Raw genomic sequence first — 26,562 nt, 5'->3', positions numbered from 1 at the left:
GTTAGTTAGTTACCTGTATATATAATGGGTTTAAATATCACAATAATAAATCATTGACAGAAACTTACGTGTAAGTAACTCCTGAGTAGTGTCATATCTTATCAATGGAAATAAACTGCTTCATCAGTATATAAAATTAAGTAAAGTCTGTAAAACAACGGGGGTTCAGCCGAGCTTCAAACCTAATTGCAATATAGAGGGAAGTAATAGTTATTTTTTAAAATAATTAATTGCTCTTTTAATTGTTTCTTTTTACAATATCTGCTTCTCCTGAAAATCTGAACTTTTTATTTATTCGTGTGGTACCTGTTTTGAGTTACGAATTGAGAACGATTAAGATTATCAGCATTAACGTTAAATGTTACGCTTTGATCAAAAGCTGGAACAGATCAAAAAACATCGTTTTACGGCGACCATTTTAATGTCAAAATACAAAATGGCGTAACATTTGTATATCTTTGAAATTGTTAGTTTTAAACACTTTAGGTCATAGTGCCGTAAATAATATCTTTTTACCTCAATAAAAAATGACCAGCTTTTGTCAATATTTCAAATGAAAAATTTAAAGCGATCCACCATGCTAGTATTAACAGTAGATCCTAGTAGAAGACGAAAAAGTTTAACTTCCCGCTTAACTCAAGCGGCCTGTTTCGATTTTTCGTAATAAATAAGTGAGCCAAAAAGTGTTTTTATTTTGGTTTGAGAAGTTCAGGCACAAATATTTAAATGTTTTAAAATCTTTCTCTAAAGAACTTAATTTTCCGCACGATACAATAAAAACAAAACTAAAAACAAGTTCGTAAGTAGGAGATTTTGAACTTTAAAGCAATTTTAATACCATTTTTCTGGCTTTATAAAAACACTTAATTGGTTAATTTATATAGCGCCGTTTTCATGAAAAATCACATCAAGAGCACAATATTAAATAATAAATACAGTTGGCACACACTCAGGATTCATAATAACTAGTGACTTACATATTAGACTTACTTCTAGTGACTTAGTACCTACTAAGTTTCATAACTACTGACTTAAAACTAGTGATTTACACCTAAGACTTATATCTAGTGACTTATGATTAAGGCCTATAACTACTACTATTTTAATGAAATATATATTTACAGAAACTTACAATTAACATACTTTCATTTAAAAATACATCGATAAATACTCTTTCTAATTTAATTAGCGCCAGAAGAAGAAAGTTCAATAATATTAGTGTGTTTTATAATTAATTTTCATATCTAATGCTTATATAATTGCGCGTACAACACGCTCTTGTGTCCTGTTCAGGGTTGATCAAAGCAAAACGAACTCTAAGCAGAATTCTTGCCTGAACAGACTATGCAATAATTACAATAGCGTATTATCCAAGGTTGATATTTTCAGTTGCGAACTTACCAAATACAAGAGGTTCATAAAATAATATTTCTCTGATGGTTGGTGAATAATGTTTATGTCTATATTGTTTATATCTCTATTTTGATTTGATTTATGTCTACAACCTCTCTCCATGACTATAAATGTATTGTTTTATAAATTATTCGTTTTATTTAATCTTTTGTTTTGTATAAATTTTTTAATTCGTATACTTTTCTCACAAATTTAAATAACTTATTCCATATTATGCTGTCTCATTTTACTCCATAATTGGTTTTATTTTACTGTATAATACTTATGTACAAACTGATTAAATGTAAACTGTCTATTTACCGAAAATGAATAAATAAATAATTATCTTAAATTTTTCTAAGCGATCAAATTTTCAAACCAAAAACACTAATTTTTTGCATGACTACGTAGTACAAAGATGATATTGTTTTATTGATATTTTGTTGTCACCCAGTATCTGAATACAGGATGTACCCTGATATCCCCATGCGGACCATCCGGGTGTTGATTGACTGACTAAAAATTAATAAATATTGTCAGAGTGCGGTTTATTATTGATATGGAATGGCGAGGCGAACGATACTACTAATGGCATTCAATTTCAGTCCAAACACACAATTTACTATATAACATATTGTTATGTACGTAAAGTGTTGTACAAATAATAATTAATAGACATTGTACAAATAGATGGCTTCTTTGGTTTTTTTTTTTTTTTTTTTTTTTTTTATAGTGAATACCTCACAAGAGTCCCAACTGCTCCCGTCTGGAGCCAGTGAGACTATGGCATCCCCAATTGGGGGGTGTTGTGAGGCTGAAGGTAAGTGGGGAAGGGAAAGAGGAAGGTGGGGAAGTACCTGGCTATTCAGATCTAGTCACTAAACACGGCTAAAGCCATTTGGAGCAACGTTTCAATTCTGAATGGTGGTCTTACACCAGGGCGATACTGGTAGTATCTTCCACTCTGGAACGTGCCGCAAATATACTATATATTATTTTTAATTAATTAATTGTGAAATAACACAAATTAATCAAATAAAATTTATTTGCGCACGCCGGGTTCGAACCCGCGACCTTCGGAATGGCAGTCCAATGCGTTACCATTGGACTATGCCGGCCGCCATTAAAGTGGAGGAATTTTATTTATACAAGATTGGAAGGAACGGCTGTGCGGCCTTTTTCATACAGAACTTAACTTTGGATTTGAGGCTAAAATACCCAACCAAACTGAATAATTATTTTCTTCATCAACATATAAAGCAAATATCTAGTAATTACCATTCGAACAATTCGATTTTCCGGTATTTTAGGCAGTACTTGAGGCAGCTTTGGCAATTATTAGTGAGTTAATGATGATCATTTAAAAAATATATTTCATTAACTACCTTCCATATTAGCAAGTCACAGGCGAATGCTAAACTCTGTGTTCATTCAACAACATCGATAGTGAAATTTTATTTAATATTAGCACTCTAGTACACGCAAAAGTCACGAGCCGCCACTGATCTCCACCCCAACTATCTGAGAGTTACTTTGGACATGAGCCTGAACTTCCGGCAACACATGCAAACAGTGAGCAAAAAAACCAGAACGAAGCTCAACTTAGTCAACAAGCCAGCTGGAACTAGCTGGGGATGCGACACCAACACCCTAAGAACGGCATCCATTGTCCTGGTTTTCTCAGTAGCTGTTAATAATGTTAGTAATACTGTTCTACAGTATGACAAATTATGAGTCAACTTAATGCCACAATGAGAATCATCAGCGGGATTTACAAATCTAAGCCACTCTTGGCTTCCCGTACTTGTAAACATAATGTAATGTAAGGAAAATGTTGGGTCGCCAAATGTAATGTATATTGTTGTAACATTCCAATGTTTACAAAAACGGTAGAGCAGAGATGTCCATCTCATGATTGTGGGATTAATTTCCTGTCAAGTAAGTTGGGTGATCATAAATAATAAGAATGAATTCTTAATGGAAAATATATTGAAACATCAAAAGTTACAACAAAGGAGTACAGATGATAAACATGTAACCATAGAAATAAATATAGGCACATACCCGATGGACTCCTGAATCAAACTAAACTAACTTAACGTGAAACGAAAGAACGACAACGGATGGCGAACGAAAACTTGCTCTCGGCAGCGGGGAACGGACCCGAGTCGAAAGCCAGGACATCCTTCTCTTGGTGGAAGCGGGAGGACGCAACTCCTTCAATGGACGCCTGCAGGGGCATCAGGCCTGCAGCACGTGGTAGTCGACCAGACTCTTCAACGGAGCCAAGACAGCAATCCGTTTTCTTAGTGGAAGCGGGAGGACGCAACTCCTTCAATGGACGCCTGCAGGGGCATCAGGCCTGCAGCACGTGGTAGTCGACCAGACTCTTCAACGGAGCCAGGACAGCAATCCGTTCTCTTGCGACACGGGGACACTCCGCCAAGAACAACCAGCCACAGCTAGGACCAAACCAATCTCGGTTTCAAGTCCGAAACACGAGCACTCCGACATGACCACCGGCCAACACTCAATCAAAGCGGGATTCCATATTCCCCCACTAAAATAATAACAAACACGAACTGTTCGTGAATGGATAAACACCCCGCGCCTTTTTTAAAAGAAATAATAACTCCTATTCACATGATTAACTCAGATTGAAGCCCCTTTAAAGGAGAGTGACTGGATCCACCGACCCACCGGCCTAATGGGCCGGGGAGGAAGTGACCATAAACAAAACTGTCCTTCCTTCCTTCAAAATATTGCCAAAGTTCGAAAAAAAATACCCATAGACAAAATAAACCCAATTAAGCAAGAACTTCTCTTGTCACAAAATATTTATGTGACAATAACTCCGCTAAATATCAGGCGAGAGATTGACTGAGGGAATACAAGATGGTGCTGCAAAAAAAACGCAATACCTTTGCATGATGACGTCGTCTCTTTCCTTCCCTCGCAAACTCTTTTCGAAGAAAGGAGAAAGGCTCCTCCGATTACCTCCCACCCCAAATGATAGGTGGTAACTTGAGAGGTAATCGGCCAACGTGAGAGACCCCACTGAGAGACAGCCTGGATTCTGACTGCCTCGCAAACTCTGGTCCGCCATCTATAGAGTAAAGTCCTCCCACAGTCGCTGTGCCCGCATAATGCACAGGTGGTGCTTTAAAGATTCGATGTGTGAATGCCGTGCGGTGCAGACCACCGACCACGTGGTCAACAAATGCCTGCTGCATTCGGTCCCTGGTGGGATTTGATGAGATCGACAGGGCGACACCAAAGCCTTAGACTGGCTCACTGACGTAGATGATACCTTCTAACCCCCACCGGACGAAAGAAAAAGATATATATATATATATATATATATATATATATATCTTTTTCTTTCGTCCGGTGGGGGTTAGAAGGTATCATCTACGTCAGTGAGCATATATATATACAGGGTGTATCGGCACTAACCCGACAAACTTTAACCAGCTATTCCTTAGCACATTTGGAGTAAAAAATGTTATGTACACTTTGCTGTCCGGTAACATTTTTTTTCTTTTAAAAACAAAAAATAAATAAAATTTCCACACTCCGCTACTGCCCACAGTATAGGGGTAAAATAATTGGCAACGCCGCGCTACTGTCATCTCTTTCACACATATTCTGTCTCAAGTCCCGTGTGGTTCCCGCCACCCCGTCTCGTATCAGTGGTCAGTGCTGTTTTGGGAGTTCGCATGTCATCAAGTTTCTAGTTTCGTTTTTGTTTTGTTATCTAAGTTTTTACTGTTGAAATATGCCCCTCAATTATCCACCTGCCGAGCAAGCAGATATTGTTTTTGTTTATGGATTTTGCAATGGAAATTCACGAGCAGCCGTAAGGGAGTATCGCATGAGGTTTCCTGGAAGACGCGTCCCACACCATGCTACCTTTGTCCAGGTTTGTACCCTATCAATTGTTTATTGAAACTATTTACATTCATTGATAATGCCAAAAAGCGCTTTTGAAATTTAAACTGGGAACATTAAAAACATAACAAGGGGCCACCAACTTTAAAAATGTAAATTGTACTTTAGGTGATTTGTGTTCAGTGGTCACTAAACGGCGTTTTAAAAAGTTAATTAATTTTAATCTCTAATAAATGCATCATTCACTGCAATTGAATTCACTCCCTTTCTCACCATGGGATTATTTAAATTACTTGAATTCAATTTCACCCCTGTGAATCCAAGATATCAACCGTACCTAGTTAAGAAAATTATAATTTAAAACACTTTGTTATACATTTTACTATAAAAAAATGAAATAAATGAAGAGAAAACGTAAGTTTTCTGATATGTGCCTAAAATAAGTGTTCTTTAAAAATAAAATGAGTGAAAAAGCCCGCGATTGTTTATTTGACATTATTACTGAGCTGAATAATAAAAGCAGTTGTTATTTGTTGTTTTGTTTCAGATGTATCAACAATTGCGTGACTGTGGCATCGGACGGATTGAAGGCGCCGGCGGAGGACACAACATCGTTCCTGTGGCAGTTGAGGAGAGAATCCTGAACTTAATTACCGAAGACCCCACGCTGTCCGTGCGTCGGGTCGCTCTGATGATAGGACACAGGGAACACATGGCGGTATGGAGAGTTCTGAAGAAGCACGGGCTCAAACCTTTTCACTATAGGCGCTGCCAAGGCCTCATGGAGAATGACCACTTTTCCAGAGTCGTGTACTGCAGAAGAATGCTGCATAATGTCATAAGAGATGCAGACTTCATGAAAAACATATTGTTTACCGACGAAGCACAGTTCACTAAAACAGGAGTGCTAAATGTGCACAACTTGCACCATTGGGCTGAACAAAACCCCAAGCTTGTTCGGGAGTCGTCGAGCCAGGACAGATTTTCCATCAACATGTGGGCAGGAATCCTGGGAAATCAAATACTCGGTCCAATCGAGTTGCCTCCCAGACTAAATGGACCGATGTATTTGGAGTTCTTACAAGTGCAACTGGGCGAGATTCTGGAAGATGTGAACCTCGAATTACTACGGAGAATGTGGTTCCAGCACGATGGAGCCCCACCACACTATTCGATTGCCGTGCGGAACTACTTGGATGTCGAGTTTCCTGGTCGTTGGATAGGCCGTGGAAGTCCGGCCATTGCTTGGCCACCAAGATCACCCGACCTGACCCCCCTGGATTACTACCTGTGGGGGGCTCTCAAGGAAAAAGTGTATGCTAAGCCAATAGCCTCAAGAGAGCAACTGCTCGAACGAGTGATGGAAGCCGCTGCAGAAATTAAAGCAAATCCTGCAAACTTAAATAATCAAAATATAACAAGACTACACGCTTGCATCGAAAATAATGGTAGTCACTTCGAACAAATGCTCCAATAAAAAAATTAACATAAACTACATGTCCGCATTTTCATTTATTATTTATTGGTAAAATTCTCACAATGTCATTCATTTACACATCAATATTACCTACATATCAATATTTAATAAAATCTGTAGAAGAGTATGCCCGTCGGCATTCAACAAGTTTTTCGACAAGTGTGTCGAAAAGCGTCTTCTCTCTTTCCTACACACTAAATATAAATGGTTAAAAATGAGACGACTGATGCTTGTAAGCGCGCCAATACGTAAAAACAACGAAACTCGAATAAGAATTGCCAGGTGGGTTTTTTAATCGCTTTAATCTGACTTTAAACAATAATTAAACACGTAAAAATTATTTAATATAATATTACAGTACAGTACTTTGAACCTTCGCAATAAATTTATTTGATTTTAAGTTTAGTTTGTAGAACTCCATTTCAATTTAGAGATTTTTTTTATTTTAACAGTCTTATTAAAAAATTTATAAAAACAGTGTGTTTATAAACAAGTTCTGCTAGTTGTAATTATTATTACGCGTGACAGCTGTTTCACCTTCTGACGGCATTATCAAACTTTGGTAAAGCCACTTACAGACGACGTAAGTGATAACTTTCTTTTTTTATTATTCTGGCTTTATTGATTTCCGAGTAAATTGTCGTAAATTATTATTTGCTAATCCCAATATTATTTGCTAATGCTAATAATTAAGTGAAATTTTAAACAATGCAATAATAGGATTATTGCATTGTTAATTTCACTTAATGTCGTTGGTATTTCCAACTGATGACTCAGGGGTTTATTTCCCTGAATAATTAAGTATTTTGGGGTCTAATTATTATGCATTTCATTACATCCGATAATTTAAACAATTTTTATGTTGAATTGGGGTAAGTTTTATGGCTAAGGGAAGGAGTGGAAGGTGAGGAAGTACCTGGATATTCAGATCTGGTCACCAAATACGGCTAGTCATTTCAAGCAACGTTTAAATTCTAAACCTGGATATTCAGATCTGGTCACCAAATACGGCTAGTCATTTCAAGCAACGTTTAAATTCTGAACCTGGATATTCAGATCTGGTCACCAAATACGGCTAGTCATTTCAAGTAACGTTTAAATTCTAAACCTGGATATTCAGATCTGGTCACCAAATACGGCTAGTCATTTCAAGCAACGTTTAAATTCTGAACCTGGATATTCAGATCTGGTCACCAAATACGGCTAGTCATTTCAAGCAACGTTTAAATTCTAAACCTGGATATTCAGATCTGGTCACCAAATACGGCTAGTCATTTCAAGCAACGTTTAAATTCTGAACCTGGATATTCAGATCTGGTCACCAAATACGGCTAGTCATTTCAAGCAACGTTTAAATTCTAAACCTGGATATTCAGATCTGGTCACCAAATACGGCTAGTCATTTCAAGCAACGTTTAAATTCTGAACCTGGATATTCAGATCTGGTCACCAAATACGGCTAGTCATTTCAAGCAACGTTTAAATTCTGAATTAATTAATCAATTACGAAAAAGCGTGGGGTTAAGAATATTTTTTTTAAATTATAGTTGTAATTTATTGTCGATTTTTTAAAAAAATTGCGATATTTTAAATAAAATTTAATAATTATTGTTTAAATAAATTAGCAATCTGGCAGCATTCATTTGCAGGTGGTCAATCCAATGCAGTCATGACGTTTGTGTGAGTGCTTTCCTTTGTCTCAGTGTGTTGCGCAGCAGTTTTATATGAACCGTTTTTTGATTCATCGGGATTGTTTTTAAAACTATACATTCTTTGTACCTTCAAATTAGTGGAAATAAACTTAAGTGTGTCAAGCTGCTCGTTATATTCCGGTAATTCTGGAAGGCTTTTAACATAAGCAATAATATTCATAAATCACATTCCGCGAAGTTGTAAATAACTAAATTTATTAAAAAATATACGTTGTAGGATAGCCTAGCAAGTAACATTTTGACAGAGCACTTACGGTGATTTAAAAAACAACGGCGCTGTTCAAATAATCCAATTATTATTATTGATAAGTACCTAAGTGAGGAAAATTGTTTTTAAAAGTGCTCAGAATTATTGGACTTCGATTATAAATTCAGGAAATCTACTAATTAGTTTCTTAGTTTCAAAATTAGACTATTTAATACGTGAAACGCGTAAGAGGTGAAACCAAAGCATTCCAGAGGTGAAACAATTTAGATACAAAAATAAAACTGATGTGTACAATACAAGAAGACAATCAGTGATTCGCATACGAAAAATGTGAATAATCATTATTGTTAAATAAAATATTTCTTTTCTGGTACTGGATTATGTAATACGGGCTTCGTTCGCAGCAACACGCGAGAGTTGCGATGTTGCTTTCAAATTTTGACAAAGGATAAAACAGTGGTGACATGTGGTGAAAATATGTTTAATTAATTTTTTATTAAAAAAAAACGTTACCGGACAGCAAAGTGCACATAACATTTTTTACTCCAAATGTGCTAAGGAATAGCTGGTTAAAGTTTGTCGGGTTAGTGCCGATACACCCTGTATATATATATATATATATATATATATATATATAATTTAATATTTTTACCCAAGAAACGCTTTTTTAAGAATATTAACACAGTAGGTAATTATTACTATAAACTCACAAAAATGGCACATACGAACTTGAAGAGTAGAATTCTCTATTGGCGTACATTTTATAATTTTCAACACAAATAAATAAAATTGGTCACATCCTTATTAGATCGATGCTATACTTTTTGATTAAAAATGTTGATTGTATATTTTGGCCACATATCCAAAATTAAGTATGTGATGAAAAAGGTCGCGCAGCCGTATATTTACTGTTTTATATTCAACGAGAAGGAATCGCTTTAAGAAAGAATGAAAGTGATATTCAAGGTAGTGCTGTACATTGATTTTTTATTTGTATTACCTATGTATATGCCTTCATTAGTCATTAACAAATTAACATAATTTATTAACTGATTTTTTATTTTAAATTATAGTATTAATACCTCTTGACTGTTGACTAAACTGTTAACCAATAATGTTGTGATTCCTCATTTGTATTAACGTGAAGAAAAAAATCACACCAATGTTTAGAACTTTTTTGTACTTGTCACCTCGTCACCAACTGGTTTCATTAACAGGTGTCCTGGCTTCAGTGTTGCTATCAATAAAAACAAATCACAACATTTCATTTTCTTTCAGAATGGGAACTGCCCAACGATGTACAGAGACATGCACTACAAAGGTAATTATATTTTAAAGTTTGGTATCTAAAATACAGGGTTTTTCAATAAGAGTTGTTATTTTGAATAGCCCGCTATTTCGGTAGATGTTACTTTTGAAGGTGTCATTTTTTGACATTGGACAAGTAGAAACTACGCCATTAATAATAATGGAACAATACACGCTTCAACAACGCATTGAAATTATTAAAATTCACTTGAGTGAATCAAATGCAAATCATCTTGAGTGATGAGGCCCATTTCCACCTCGGTGGCTTCGTCAACAAGCAAAATTGTCACATCTGTGGTTCAGAAAACTCAAGAGTTATTGTTGACAAGCCTCTCTATCCTCAACGTGTGACTGTTTGGTGCGGTTTATGGTCCGGCAGAGTCATTGGACCTTACTTTTTTGAAAATGAGAGATGAATTTTTATGATCGGAATTGGATGGAATTGATCTGGACAACGTTTACTTTCAAAAAGACGGCGCTACGTGCCACACAAGCAACGAAACCATTGATCTTTTACGATTAAATATCAAAATAACATCTTTTATTGGAAAACCCTGTAGTATATTTTCACTGGTTTTTTTTTCTCGAAAAAGGTATTTTGTATTTTTGTGTTGACGAAAAAAATTTCCATGACGATTTAAAATGTGCCACTGTCCATTTGCCGCCTAAACGTTATATTATTTGTTTTATTTCGTGAATTCGGCGTCGTTGACGTCGTTGCGACATTGGTGACAACCAAAGATATTAGAAGAACGAGATGTGCTACGCGCAGTTCGTACTGAGTGGAATTGTTTTGCCGAGTGTCGCCGGTTTTGTTCACCAATACTACTGCACACCTTCGCTTGCGCTAAGGTATCCGCACTAATACATAGAACAGATTTCTGTGCGTACACGTCCCGATACCGTTCAAAGTACCCTAATTAGGTAGTACTCCGGCTACGGTCCGGCGGCCAACATAGCATATCTCGTTCTTCTAATATCTTTGGTGACAACCGTCGGTTTCTATGCCATAATGGCGTTATAACCAGTTGGCACTGTTTCGAAATCTGCGGTCCTAGATCTTTTTTGAAATCAATAATTATGAATGAAAATATTAAAATCACATATTTTCAATACGATGATCATAATCGGAAATATAAACATTGAATAATCCGCAAATGTTAATGATATTCATACTTTGTTTTAAATTTTAGCTCATAATCTCCACAATCTCTTTACCAAAACAGATAAAATGTTTTTTTTTCTCATTATATCGGTTATTAATTAAATAAATATATTAATTATATTTGTTTTAAAATAGCTACACAATGGCCGAGGGATCACAGCACACGCTACAGGAGTGCGGAAGAATTTGGCACAGCCCTGCAACCGATTCATACAAACTAATGAAAGCAGTCCATTATAATGACAGCTCCCGTCAATAGTTATAGGGTTGTCAAAAATAGTTTTTCACACATTTTTTTCCATAATTTAAAAAAAAAACTATAATCACGTTGTTTTTTATTACAAAGTTAACTTCTTTGCTTATCTTTTTGTTTTAATAAGATTGTAAAAAGATACTTCAATAATAATTGAGGTTATTTTTCATTATTTAAACATATTTTTGTAAGTTAATCCGTTTAAATTATGTTTGTAGTTGTCATTAATAACTAAGTAGACATTTAAAAAAATTACGAAAAAGCTTATGAAGATAAAATAATGTAAATACTGTTTTCAATGTTTAGGATTAAGGCTTAGTCAAATTAAATATAATCTTTAATGCAAAAAATGTTTCCGAGTATTAAAAAAAATTTAATACTCAAAACAAAATAAATCATTGGAATGAGATTTTTTTAAACCATCAGGAGTGTATCAAATTTCATCACATTCAAATCAGCGATACGTTGAATTTTTTGACACTTGACTCATTTAAACGCTGATTTTAAGCCGGTTTCAGTTTGTAATCAAATTGTGATCAGACGTCAAGCAAACCGAAATAGTTAGCATTCGAGATGGCTAATTTCAAATTGATCAAATGTTAAAACGGGCCGAGAGTCAGCTTTTAACGGGACCTTTCAAATGTCAAGAAATTAAAATATTGATCGTCAGTCAAATGTGACGAGATTTGAAACGCAACCTCAGTAAAATGTTATTTTATATATTTACATTACAGCTGAGTTAGTAAATAAATTACTTTCTTGTCATACTATTATAATTACGAGCTTTCAATGTATGATTGTCATCTTGTTTAATTGTAACTACTGTCTTAATTTTTTTCAAAATGATGTTAATTTTGGATAAGTACGTAATCCAAAAATATAATTATTATGGTTATTTGATGTAAATTTTGAGCTTTGGGCTTATCTTGTAAAATATTTATATATCAGCAATGTAATGGAATTAACCGGTGACTTTTATAAAATTTGTGTCCACTGTTTTAACTGTTAAGATTTAAAATTATGGTTAGGTTATGTTTTAGAATCTATAATAATTTCAGTTTTTACTATCCGTAATTTTTTTTAAAGCATTTCCATCAAATGAACGCATCTACCAATATGCTCACAATTACAATAATACATCATGAAAACTAACTAATCTTAGAAGTAATGAAACTTTCATCGAAATTTTTATTAATTCTTCTAATGTTGGAAATATTACTTTTACCTTTTCTTAAATGAAACTTACCGAATATACTAACAAAAAATATAAGTACCATTATATCACAAATAACAGTAAAGGGAATTAAAAAACCACGAGGTGAGAGAGTGGAAGCTTTTGTTTGTACTTCCAAGGAGGTTTTCACCTCCCCAGTGTAAACTAATATCGATTACTTAGCAAGCAGCGTATATTAACGCTACCTATTAAGTAAACATCTGTTTTTACAGCCATGTTAAACTAATCATTAAAGTTACTTGACGAGTAGTTATTCAACAGTTTAATTAGAGCTGATGAAATTCCCCATAAAAATTAAATTTTTCGAAAATCGGAAGTGAGCCACAAGTCATAAAAAAGAAACACCAAAAATAATAATAATTACATTATTTCTGCAGAATTTTCACCAAAATAAATACTTAGAGAAAAACGACCTATTGCATTTTGCACAAAACATTAAAAAATAAATTCATTTTTATTCAGTGATTTTGTTCACAAATTTAAAAAGTTAATTTTAATTTTTATGTTTTTTTTAATGATGTTTTATGTATTTTTAAAGAAAAAGTCACTAAGGCTTCGTACAATAACTATAGTTAGTAAATTGAAAATTATATACTGTTTGTTATGAAAACGTCAATGAGTAGAATTGGTAAGAATAAAACCATGTAATATGTAGATATAAATTAACACATAGAAATAAAATTTTATAAAAAATACAAATATCGTTTTACTAACATAAAATAAAATCTATTAATTAACAACATTGGAAAAATAATTCTTACCGAAAAACCAACCCCTGACTGGAGAGATTGTCAGAAGAAGTAGAAAAAGGTGAGAACTTGTGAAAATATACCCTAATCTAAAGCTGTGGTTTTTGAGCAAGCGGTACATCCTGTGCTGTTATCTAGAGGTCATGACGTCAATAAATGTTGTCTATACTTTAAAGTTTCTGTACAAACCAGATGGCGTTGATTTCCTTGGCGGACAACAGTCAACGGACTGTGAGCGGAACTTCAAATTGTAATGCCCCATTTGCATGACGGCCATATTTTTCTCATGCAGCGGTGATGGTGAACAGTACCAAACATGCTATGTCAAGATCGTACATTCTCCACCGCTTTAATTCTCCACTTCACTCTAACTTGACATCTCATGAGGTCTAACACGGACGATCAATAAAGCCCTATGTCAATGCAATATTGACGAAATACGTCATTTAGCGAGGTCAGTTAGCGATATATATATATTAGGTGAGAATATGATTCCGACGCTATGCAAAATAAGTGAGTAATTAATGAATGAACTAACTAAACTCTTAGAATTGGAAAAATCGTATACATGATCCAAATACTTCATTAATTCATCTAATACGAGATCAATTGATTCCGTTCAAGCCTGGAGAAACATACGTTGTTAGTTGTGAGTTATGACTAAAGACCTCATGAACTAATTAACTCTTTTTTAGTGTCAAAAAGTACACCCGGACAGCCAACGTATATTAAATTTGTTATTTCAATTTGACTTTTTCACTTTATTACTATTTTTTTACATTTACGTAGCCATCTAACGTTTAGGAATGTCAGTTGCCGGCGTATGTCAATTAGCATAATCAACATCGGTCTTGGTATTAACAGGACGATCGTGCTAGGGAATCTATATAAAATCATCGTTAGCTACGCCTGTCGATCCGATATTGTAAAGTTATCGATTTCACTGTGCTAGACCCCCTTGTCACCGTTAATGCGAAGCTTAATGCCAAATCACTATTTTGATTAATCTTTATAACGAATTGGTGTACATTATGAATACCAAAAAATATGCTTTAGATAAATTGAAGGTTTTTCTATCGTTTCGCTTGAGTAGAATAAAAATAAATATATGAATTACTCAATAAAAAATATAAATGCAAACTACTAAAAAATATTTTTTTTCAATAGAAATGTATGAACGCATAAAGGAAACAACTTTAAAAAAATACAGTATTATAGCAAAGATTATCTGTGACAGATTCACATGATTAACTTTTTTGCTTTCTTATAAAATTATTTACAAAATAAATAAAAAACAGTTTTTTGCTTGAAATCGAACGTTTCTAGACTCCGTTTGACAAGCGATTTTAGTGTCTATTACCTACAATATAAGGTATACCAAGAATATCCACATTTTCGGCTTGTAGCTTCCTCTTAAGACGGCAGTTTCATATCACGAATGTCTTAACTGCTAAATAACAGCTCGGCTTTCTTAGAAACCATAACATTAAAAGTAGTTGCTTATGCATAAAACATACATATAACATGTAGGTATTAGTAGAAGATTTAATAAATTATCATCCGTTGCACCACACCACGCCACACCGACAGATGTACGCCGTTGTCAGCAGTCTAGGAAGTGTTCTAACGTTGATGCATATCTTTTTTACCATTTTCGTTGGCCAGAGTGGAAAATACTTTCTGAATTGCTCTGAATAAACCCGACAAATAAACTCTATTCAGGATATCAATAACATTGCAGATTCAACGTCCAACAATCACCATGGCAGCAGATAGAAAACCTGACGAAGTGTTACATATTTATGTTTGTTTTCACATATTAAAAGTGACATATATGGTTTTCGAATAAGAGGTATTATTTTGAATAGCCCGCTATTTCGGTAGATGTTACTTTTAAAGCTGTCATTTTTTTTATATTTGACAAGTAGAAACTACGCCATTAATAAAAATGGAACAATATACGCTTCAACAAAGCATTGAAATTTTTAAAATTCACTTGAGTGAATCAAATGCAAATCATCTTGAGTGATGAGGCTTCGTCAACAAGCAAAATTGTCGCATCTGGGGCTCGGAAAACCCAAGAATTATTGTTGAAAAGCCTCTCTATTCTCAACATGTGACTGTTTGGTGCGGTTTATGGTCCGACGGAGTCATTGGGCCTTAATTTTTAGAAAATGAAGCTGGAGCAACAGTTACAGTGAATGGATTGCGCTATCGAGAAAAAAATAATGATTTTTTACGGCTGGAATTGGATGCTATTGATCTGGACAACATTTACTTTAACAAAACGGCGCTACATGCCACACAAGCAACGAAACCATTGATCTTTGACGATTGAATATCAAAATAACACTTCTTATTGGAAAACCCGTATAAGTAATGAATTGCTGTCACTACCCCCTGTTATGGTAACTATTTAAAACAATTGGAATCAATTAAATACTTTTACGCAATCACCTCACCTCTCAAGTAAAGATATGTTTGAATACTAAAACCAATATAAACCAATACTAAATTAATGCAGACACATAGCAGTTTCATTGGTCCTCGTACATTTAACCTTCTACCACTACAAACTCAAATGACAAAATATGTAAAAGAGGTAAAATTATGGCTGAATGACGCAGATATTGAGACGCTTTTTCTATAAATTTATCTATCCTTCTACAACTCACTTGCTGTAACTTTCTAAACTGAGGTATATTATGTTTTTTCTTTACTTTTTATAGTAACTAAAAACAAAACAAAAAACTTTTTAACTTATTCTACTTACGTATTTTATACTTTAGGTACTTGGAAATAGAGTAATCGTTTTTATACCACCCACACTCAGTCAGTGCCTTAGTGGGATTTCATTTCGTATTTATACTATTTGTTATCAAATATTATGTTTTTATATACTATTTATTATTATGTGTAAAGAAATGAGAATAAAAAAAGGAGAAAAAAATGGTGACCATTCTTAAATGAGTGTCAGCATGTTAACGTCATTTGAATTATTAATTGATTGGTACCTACTTTATACGACATTATTATAATAACAAACTTTAAATGTGAAAAAAATAAATAAATAACCCCAACGACAAAAAATTGAAAAAATCTCAAAAGATTTTTTTGTTTCTTAAATTCTTTTATTATTATTAAAATATACAAATATATTCAAAATTCATCTTTATTTAGAATAGACCCACTGCCAATTTTAGTGTGAATAGAAGCAAATCTACCGCACAGAGTTTTGGCGGCCGGGCGGAAAGAGAAAATCCCATTTCCGTGCAAGAACGTCATTCCGTCTTGCCACACTTGCTACGCAAACGGAATAGTCGTTTTTAACCCCTTGTAAGCGCCAAAAGATGTTTCACATCAAAAACAATATCTGTTTCCACCTTTTCCCGTTTCCTTCGTCTACAAAACCTTATTCATTCGTTGGTGGTGCCGTGGTGATACCGAATCTGTTGTATGATGTTCACATAGAAAAACAGAGTTTGAAAGAGGTTACAGAAAATTCACACCTACAAACTAATTAGAACGCAATGCGCCCGCCACTGAAAGGTGATAATTTTAATTTTGTGATGCTTTATCGCTTACGTTTCGAACAAGGAAAAATTTTATTTTCCCGGCTTGTGCTTTTAACGTTGAAAAGAAATAAACTTATTTTACTTGGTTTTTGCGAGATATGTATGAAATGTAAATATTATACACAATGACATAAACACATAAGCACATAATAAATAAAATAATAATATTAAGAGATATAACAAAATTAAAATATAAATATAAATATAAAATATAAATATAAATATCAACCATGTGTAGTTCAACAGTGATAGTATCTAACTACAATAAAAACTATTTATATAATATATTTTAATAATAATATAATATATGTTAATATAAGAGCATACGCGATGCGAGCAGTTTTTAATATTCTCCTGATGAAGGAAGGGTTCTTCCAAAACCGATAGAGCTTAAATAAAGTGGTAAAAACAAATTTATGTGTTTTTATTATTAGTTATGACGAACCACAAAGTTAACCCATTTTAGAAATACGAAATATTTCTTTCAAATAAAAGTGCACTAAGGTTTATGTATATCAAATGTTTGTAAAGCCCGCATAGGCGTAGAGTAAATAAATAAATAAATACTTAAAAATACACAAATATATAAATACATATTTACCAAGCTACACTGATGGTAGTTGTAAATTTAACCTTTGGAATTTAACCATCAGGATATATTTAGATTTACGATGCAAATGTAAACCTAGAAGATAAATTTTAATATCTGACGTAGTGTTCAAATTTACACCAATGGATAATTATTACATTTCTTTTATCAGTACGTGATAGTCTAGAAAGTTATTTACGTTCCTTTTCATGAAAGTCTGAAAAGTTAAACAAGAATTAGACTTTCACCGTCTTAACTAATTGGATTGTAACACGTCCTTTCAACGTTAGTGTGGTTAAGCCGACGTCGAGTCTGCTTTAATACCGTTTTAACCAAACAAACGTCATGGTAATAAGTCTAGTTTTTCACTTTTCTGATCTTACGCGCCGCGTAAGCTTTACACCACATTTTTTAGTAAGGCTGTTATTATTATGTAGGCTTCCAATATTTTGAATGCAGAATGATATTTAAAACCTCACCAAATTATGTAGGTGCCATCCGCCCTACCGATAAGACTATAAGGTCCGAAATTGTTCATCTTTTCTATGTGAAACTTAGTCAGAGAACCAAACCGGCAATGCAGACGAAGAAAAAACGGACAAACAATAGCGGCCAAACGCTGGCAACTTGAGCTGCATATCAACTGCAGAAGACGTATTGTCATGATGAAAAGTCGGTATGGTACGAGTAGGATCTTCCTCTACTATTATTATAGTTTATTGTGACAACGGTGAAGTAAAGATCTTTGAAGATTTGTGGCGAAGAATAACAAGTTCGATTGACGACTCTTCTAAAAGACCTGTAATTATAACAGTTCTTTCCAGTACCTAATTCTAGGTCTAGTAAAATAGTTTGTACGTACTAGTTGACTATAACTAGAATTAAAATTAGGTGGGTAAAGAAATATGGTTTGAGAGGTAGTATCACTAACGCAGCTAAAAAAGCACCAGAAAAAGGTCGTGCATGACGTCATCTTTCTAGTATCTTCGGTCTTTTTCGTTTTCATACGAAAAAGGGGTGTGAGAAGGGAAGAGGACAAACGTCGATGCCTACGTACGACCTCTCTGTGGGACTGCCATATCACACATGCCACAAAGTCCATTAGAATTGTTTTGAAAACCCGATGTGGAACCCCGACAAAATTTCCAATAGCCCAATGCATTGGGTCAGAAGTTTGTAATTTTCATGTGGAAGCTTTTCTTTATATATTTGATAAAATAAAGAAAGTTTTTTATATTTAATAATGTCTTATTTTAAATCGTCCTGCTTTGTAATTATTATTCTTTCAACTTCCGAAGGCAATACAAAACTGTGGTAAAGCAAAAAATTAATTCTAAAATTAAATTAAAATAGAGTTGTACACATAAGGCTTGATAACAAATTTAAGTCTTTTATTTTTTTGGCTCTTTTTATCATGAAGCTAAACAAAATAAAAATAAAAAAAACCTTTTTAATGTCTACGATTATATTAAATTTAATGAAACTTCTCATAATGTATATGAAATATTGTAACTATTTTTCTATATAATGATCAAATGATAGATGTATCTAGCGTTAACTTAGTACTTGGTACATAAGTAATCGTTGAATCGATCAGTGTGAAAGGTTGGCAAAAATACATAATTATAATAATTAGAATAAAATAACTTTGTTTTTAATATTACTTTTTTGTATATATTTTTAATATACAAAACTAACCTATTTCGGTTTACCCTTAGTATTTCCACAAAGTGTTAGCAACGTGTGAAAATTTAATTAATTGTTTTTGTTGAAAAGATTTTTATTATAAGTAATTCTTCCGAAGAAACGTTGCTCATATTATCAAAAAAACTATGCAAAATTAAAACCATAATAATTTTCCTCTTTTTTCATCTTTTTTGTATGGCGGGGAGCACAGGGTATTCTGTGTAATGGGGGCGCAGACGGCGGGAAAAGGAAACGGAAGCCACCGACGCCATCTTGGAGTCATGGCCGGCACTTCCGGTTACTTTAAACATACGTGCTCTGTGCTTTACAATACAAAGCTTTCGCTTGTGCCTCCGTATATGTATGTGTGTACAAACCTATACATAAGTTAATGCGCCGAAGTCTTAAATACTTTGTTAGATGCATGAGGCAAAACCATGCTGGGAGGCAAAAAAAATATTGTCATTTATTTATCATTAAGGTTTTCTTTAATAATTGCCTTTTTTCTCACTCAACATTGTTTATGTATTGTCCTAAAGACTACCAAACTAGGGATATTATAGCACGTAAAAGTTTTCATCTTTATGTCAGATATGATTCCAACTAGTTAATAAGTTACTTGGTATAAAATCTGATACATAGGGGAAATAATATACTTATTATTTAAATACGTTAAAGTATTTAATAACAAGAACTATAACTTAGTTCATAACAATATTTTGTATGTTTTGCAAGCAATCGTGCTTTCTTATAGGGAGTTACATAAGTATCTAATAATACAGTAAAACAACCGGAGGACGCGGTCCTACATCCTGGCGTTAGCAGGCAAATTATATTATATTGATTTTGGTTTTTTTGTTATTTGTTTTTGGGGTGTTATACCGTGTAGCGCTAACTCCTTCTTTAGCCAACGTTTCGGACAGCATTGCAGTGTCCATCATCAGGGCAGATGTTTTATTTTGACCAAATAAGACATCTGCCCTGATGATGGACACTGCAATGCTGTCCGAAACGTTGGCTAAAGAAGGAGTTAGCGCAACACGGCATAACACCCCAAAAACAAATAACAAAAATACTTTTGGCCGTGAAAATCTTAAATCATATTTGATTTAGGTTATTTCAAAATTTAACAATTAAAAATAACAAATAGTATATTTGCTGCACGTTCAGAATGGAAGATACTCTCAGTGTCGCCTTGGTATGAGACCATCGTTTAGAATGTAAACGTAGCTTGAAATGGCTTTAGCTGTGTTTGGTGACCAGATCAGTATAGCCAAGTACTTCCCCACCTTTCTCTCCCCTATCTCCTTCTTCCCCGTCTACTTTCCCTTCCCACTACCTTTAGCCTCAAAACCTACCTCGATCTGGGATGCCATGGGCGATAGAGAGCCCTTGTGAAACGGATGTTATTCTAGACCTTTTCAAAAATTCAAATTTTTGATAAAATATGTCCACTCGACGCCACTAACAAAAACCTCACTACACGCCACTGACAATTCCAAGCAGATTCTTGTCATCGGCTGAAATTTCTGACCCCGAAATGTTCGGATACCGCACCGCCGACATACTACGACCGGATTGTCCATTTCGTAATTACTATGAAGATTTCTCAAACACTCAAACAAAATCAATCAAATCATCTATATTTATTTTATATAATATAATATTTTTACGTATTTTACAAATTTGATCTACTGAAAACAAAAATTTATTATAATTTTAAAAAATGATTCATATTTTTACTTGTTTCTTGACAAACTAAAAATCTAGTTGTTAAGTCATACCTTTTAACACATGTAATATAATCAAAAACGGTATCTGTTATATACAGTTATATATACTATACAGCGGAGAGGCCGCCCGTCGTAGACATGATTATATACCTAGGTACTACTTGTTCGACAAATCGCGAGTAGGTAGGTTGACAGTTTCACTATTACTATAGATAGGTAGATGTAGCGTACATCAGTAAATTTTACAGACAATAAACAAAAAACATTTCTGTACATACATATAATACAATAAATATTCTTATCATTCATTTTGAGAGAAAACTTACTGATATAAAATACTGTAAATTTATTAAAAATCTGGTCAAATTATTAATTTTATTAATAAAAACGGGACTGCAGGCTAGATTAACAAAGTATCAGTTAAAAGCGAATGTTTTATGAGGACTGCTATATTGACATACTGATATTGACGCATTGCGTCATGACATTTATTAGAAAAAGTATACGTGTTCTCTATATATTTTGAATAAAATCATTATATTTTATCAGAAAGTTGGCATGCTATCATTTTTTTATCAGGATAATTTTTCTTGTTGCAGGACGGAGAGGTTTTAAATTTATTGAAAAGGTCTGTAAATGTATTTCAGTTCGGTAAAATCGCGATAGTTAATTATAATTGCAGGGTTATTTGTGAACTTGATTTAGTTGATGTCAAAAATGTCGAAGTCGAAAGACGATCAGAAAATATAATTTCCGAATGAAAATAATTACGATGTCTGTCAAAAATTTGAGCCACTAAAACGTATTTCAAATGAAGAATTATTGATTAGTAAAAAAAAAATTCATCACTTTTCTGAACCGTTTCCACAGTCAGTTCCAATTTTAAAAATCAAAGTAAATCCCAGTTTCAGAGTTCATTAAACCGAGGATACACAGTGACAAACCACAAAAATTGTTAGTTTTATTAAAAAGAAATTGTAAACTATACAATCGTTTAAAAAATTTATTTGAAGATTCTGTACGAATAAAACAGGTAACAAAGAGAAAAAAACGTGTAACCTTTTGTGAAAAAAGTCCTCAATGTTGCGGGTCCAGGTAAAATACTTGGAAAAGAAATCAGCCTGAGTGGGAGAGACATACACAGACCCTTTGCGACCGCAATTATGCTGAAAGTATCATAACCCCTTCAATCCGCCTTAATAAAGTCATCGCGGCCTCTTTGGAGATGTAATATAATCCAATTACGAATGGTCCTGCCATAAATATTCATGGATTAGCGCCGTGAGCGGCATCTTGGCTCTGTAACTGTGGAGGCTGCATTCTACAATCACATCAGATGAAAGAAGGATTTGAAAGGATATTTTGTTACAAATCACTTTCTTAACTTCGACATAGCCGACATCCAACAATGAAACCTTTCTACTATCTGTCGAGGTCTGCTACAATGTTATGTGCAGTAGGTACACGAAGATAGTTCCTAAGATAACTGAGATATTTATTTATTAAGTACTGTTTCTACCATCGTGTACAAAAACACCCACTAGACAGGAAAATACTTTCAACGATTTTTCTTCATATCAATTTGTTGTAATACAATATAAATACAAAGTGTACTAACTATCAGTCGTAGCTGAAATGTATCGTGATCTCTAAAATCACTGAGCTCAAACTGAGGGTCTAATTTCTCTTAGTCTGTAGGTACTTTTATACCTATTAGCCCTACTACACTCCTCTGCAATCTTCCAGGATCGAAGACTCAGTAAAGGATCTAATTTCCCTCAATATGTAGGCTCAATTACCTATCACCCCAGCCGACAGTCCACCTGATACTCGGCGTATCTGTTCTTTTAAACTAAAAGAAACACAAGAATGGTATAAATATTTACTAAGTTGAGCGTCGAAGGACCGTTTTCTCCGATCTTTGGACTCTAAACAAAAAAGACAAAGCCTACCGTGTAGAACAAAATAAAATAAAATAATAAAATTAAACCTTTCAAAAAAACATGACATAACAATGGATCTTCGGAATGCATTTTAATTTGAAATATTTATTTGGGTTCTTTGTTATGGATCAATATTAGCTTTGCCCTTGTTGTGATTTCCTTTCCTATCTTTGAAATTATTGTACTCTGGTTGGGCCATAAAGTCGGACACTTTCTTGGTTTGAGCTGAATGCAATAAATTTTGAGAAATTTTAAATACTTAAATAATAACCAAGGGCTTTGGGGAGTAGGTACATAATGGTATTGGTCAATGCAAAAAAATACTTAAACATACATTTTACAGTGAGAAGTAATTACTATCCCTAGAATTCGTGACATCGTTGATGAGTTTAGATAAATTATTTTTAAGAATTGAATTTTGTTTGCAGATGTGATGGCAATATTATGTTTTGATAAAAAAAATCAAAAAGGTGGGAAAATTAATCTTATGACTCTAAATTATTTACCATTGGTATTGTCGCATACATTCTGGAATGAAGAGGTACTATAGGGTTGATAAATAGCTGTAGTTTCAATACCATTCAACAGATGTAAACAGAGTGTGTAGATATGAGTTATTAATATTAAGTTTATGTAATTTTAAAATATTTCCATAGGTGGTAACATGAAAGAGACAACATGTCGGATATATCCGAATGGTTACGAATACAGCCGATGCTAACCGATCTCCAGGCCGGAAGCTCAGTACGAGTTCCTTCCCTCGCCAGGACCCCGTGTTAGATATCCACTTTGTCGTTAAAATATCATAATTTCATTATGATATTTGAGTTTTAAACTAATTTTAAATAAACTTTTAAGTAACTCTGTAAGCGTTAATTTGATATACTATCACGAAAAACAGCCATAAAATAAAGATGGTGATATCCTGTGACAGGATTTTTCACGTACAATAAGTATTATATTTTAACAATGGGTGCATTTCTCGATGAGTTGGAAGCAAAAATATTTGAGTGATATCTGATATCTAGTTGGTTTGGTATTGCTAACAATACTGGAATCAGGCAACTAATATTTTAGATTTCGATTAGTTGACTAATTAATTACTGCACGACCTTCGTTGATGATGTTTTTTTTAATTGTTTAATTATAGGTGGGTTATTGCATATTCCAGTCGCAATCTATCTGAAGTTTCTTTGCCCAAATATTATTTGTAATTTTATACGTTCGTTGGTTTTATGGGGCGAGTTTCGTGTATTTTGTGTATTTTAGAAAAAAAATACTTGTTTTGTTTTTTAAGAGATGACTTTAAATTATTCATGACTTACACTAATTATGGTAATCATTGGATCAGGGTCTTTAAAATGTTTAGATGTTCTAATATAACACATCCTCTGTATTTTATTTAACCCCCAATGAACATCAAGATGGGTTAGTTTAGCCCTCTAGTGGTATATCTTACGAGAGCAGGAGCAGGCTGTGCGACTAATCACAAGATAGCAACTCGGTTATTTATTTTTGTAATTCGGACACCTGCGAGAAATATTTGGGTTTTAAGTGACTGGATTAATAAAACATTACTTATGAATTAACCAACGAATTAACTATCAAACCAATTCTTCGCAGAGATGAGCAGTGGGCACTGGGCATAGATAAGATAATATCATACTGTGATAATGATATTATAGACGCGGTGAGTACCTCACAAAATTCGTATCTGAAAGCAAACGGCGAATTAAGAATTGTGTGTGGATCGTTTAATATTTCATGCTAATATTTTTAATAATTTAATTTTTGCGTCTCTACGGATATAACTCCAAGTATTTGTATCTTGTGCATGACCAATTACCATTCCTTAGAGACACGCAGAGTTATTGATCTGATTAAATATTTTTATCTTTTACTAAACGGTTGTATATCTAACATTGGAGGGGACCCCATCACTTTCCCAACGGCGTTAGAAGGAATCATGTGGTTACCTCCTTAAACGCACAATCAAGACTACAATTTTAACGGAGCTACATTTTTAACGACTGTAGATCCTCCATATACCCTGCATATCTAAGAATGAAATTCTAGTACAAATAAATGAGTTTGTGCCAGAGACACTACACGTCACCACACCAGACGTCACCATAACCCTCTTTTTCTGTTAGTTCAATATTTCAAATTTTTCTGTTTAGTTTCATCAATTTGTTCATGAACACACCTCTGAGGAGAGCCACGTACTTCCTAAGTGCAGTTGATCAAAAGAACTATATTATTATATTTTTAATGTTCTATAACGTGAACGTTTTATTAAACATTTAAAGGTTTTTGGCAATGCAAATACATTTTTTAAACGTTACAACCATAATGTCGTAAAAACGTGTTTAAATTGAATTGAACAAACAAAATAGAAAGGTCAGTAAGTCAGCCACAAAGATGGTGGGTTTTGTCATACACAAATCAAAGGAGTTGACTAACCGTGTTATAATAGGCTGCATTTTTTAAATGTTGAACTGGGCTAGAGTCCACACAACTGCTCCCAGCCATCTGGCGCCAGTGAGACTTTTGTACACCCAAATTGGAGTGTGTTGTAAGGCTGAATTTAGTAGAGATGGAAAGTGAAAGAGGTAGAGGAAGGTGGGGGAGAACTCAGCTATTCAGATCTGGTCACCAAAGACGGCTAAAGCCAATTCAAGCAATGTTTCAGTTCTGAATGGTGGTATTACACCAGGGCGATACTAAGAGTAAACAGAGAAAAATCTTGTTAAAAAAGTGACAGCATGCTAAACTTTACAAAAAATATTAGTCATTCAGAATATATCGAGAACAGGCGCTCTTTTCCGAATAGATGTCATGACGACATGTTACAATATAAGAATGTCAAAATCAATATCAGTTTTTGTATGAATACGTGTTCCGCCGTCCGCATAGAACATTTGCTTTTGACTGATACTTTTTTATGAACGCTTTCAATTCATTCATTATAAGTCTGCAGTCTCATTTTAAACAGAAAAACGAATAATTTTACCAGAATTTGAACAAATTAACAGTATATCATATCAGTAAGTTTTCTCCGTGTATCTTCCACAAATATACTACATATTATTTTAAATGAGAAATTTTTGAAGTAACACAAATTTCAAAAATAAAATATACATGCGCACGCCGGGATTTGAACCTGCGACCTCCAGCTTGCTAGTCGAGAGCCTTACCCCTAGACCACCCTAGCTTAGTGCGTAGCAACCTCGAGAGAGAGAATGTCAGGTATGGGGGCCTGAGGACATCATCCATGTACATGGTCAAGAAGAAAATACAAAAAAGTTTTTACGATGCCTCTCTATATAACAGTGTTCAGTTTTATCCATTTTAGTTTTTTAACTATTTTTACAAAAACAAATACTATTCTAATACCATAGATGTATGGAGACGAGGCATAAAACTAGTAGAGAAATGGAAATGCGATTCCTGTGGCGTTAAACATTTACGATCACATAACGCTTCGTAAATTTTAAACTTAACATCCCTTAAGTGCACATTTATTACTTTTAGATTTGTTATTAAATATTCCAACTTTAAAACAACCTAACATTTATATTAAAACGATAAATTCCAAATTAGATTGTTACATATACCTTTGAATGGAAGGACATTTATTTTACATA

General features: G+C 33.8%; 1 protein-coding gene across 2 annotated transcripts in view; it reads left to right on the top strand.

Annotated features, from left to right (window-relative positions):
* The window catches only part of CARPA (Carbonic anhydrase-related protein A), a 178,336-nt gene extending 165,035 nt beyond the window's left edge, over positions 1-13,301 (top strand). For both annotated transcript variants that reach the window (XM_089644778.1, XM_089644777.1), the window contains exons 10-11: positions 9,959-10,001; positions 11,289-13,301. In XM_089644778.1, the coding sequence (XP_089500904.1) occupies positions 9,959-10,001; positions 11,289-11,374 (129 nt within the window). In that variant the 3' untranslated portion in view covers positions 11,375-13,301. The remainder of the gene's footprint in view (positions 1-9,958; positions 10,002-11,288) is intronic.
* The last annotated feature ends 13,261 nt before the right edge of the window (positions 13,302-26,562 follow it).

This window comes from Hesperophylax consimilis, chromosome 21 (assembly GCF_061612785.1).
Source record: "Hesperophylax consimilis isolate HC1 chromosome 21, BYU_Hcon_1.0, whole genome shotgun sequence".
NCBI lineage: Eukaryota > Metazoa > Arthropoda > Insecta > Trichoptera > Limnephilidae > Hesperophylax > Hesperophylax consimilis.
The sequence above is the reverse complement of the archived record's forward strand: the minus strand, read 5'-3'. Positions and strand labels throughout refer to the sequence as shown.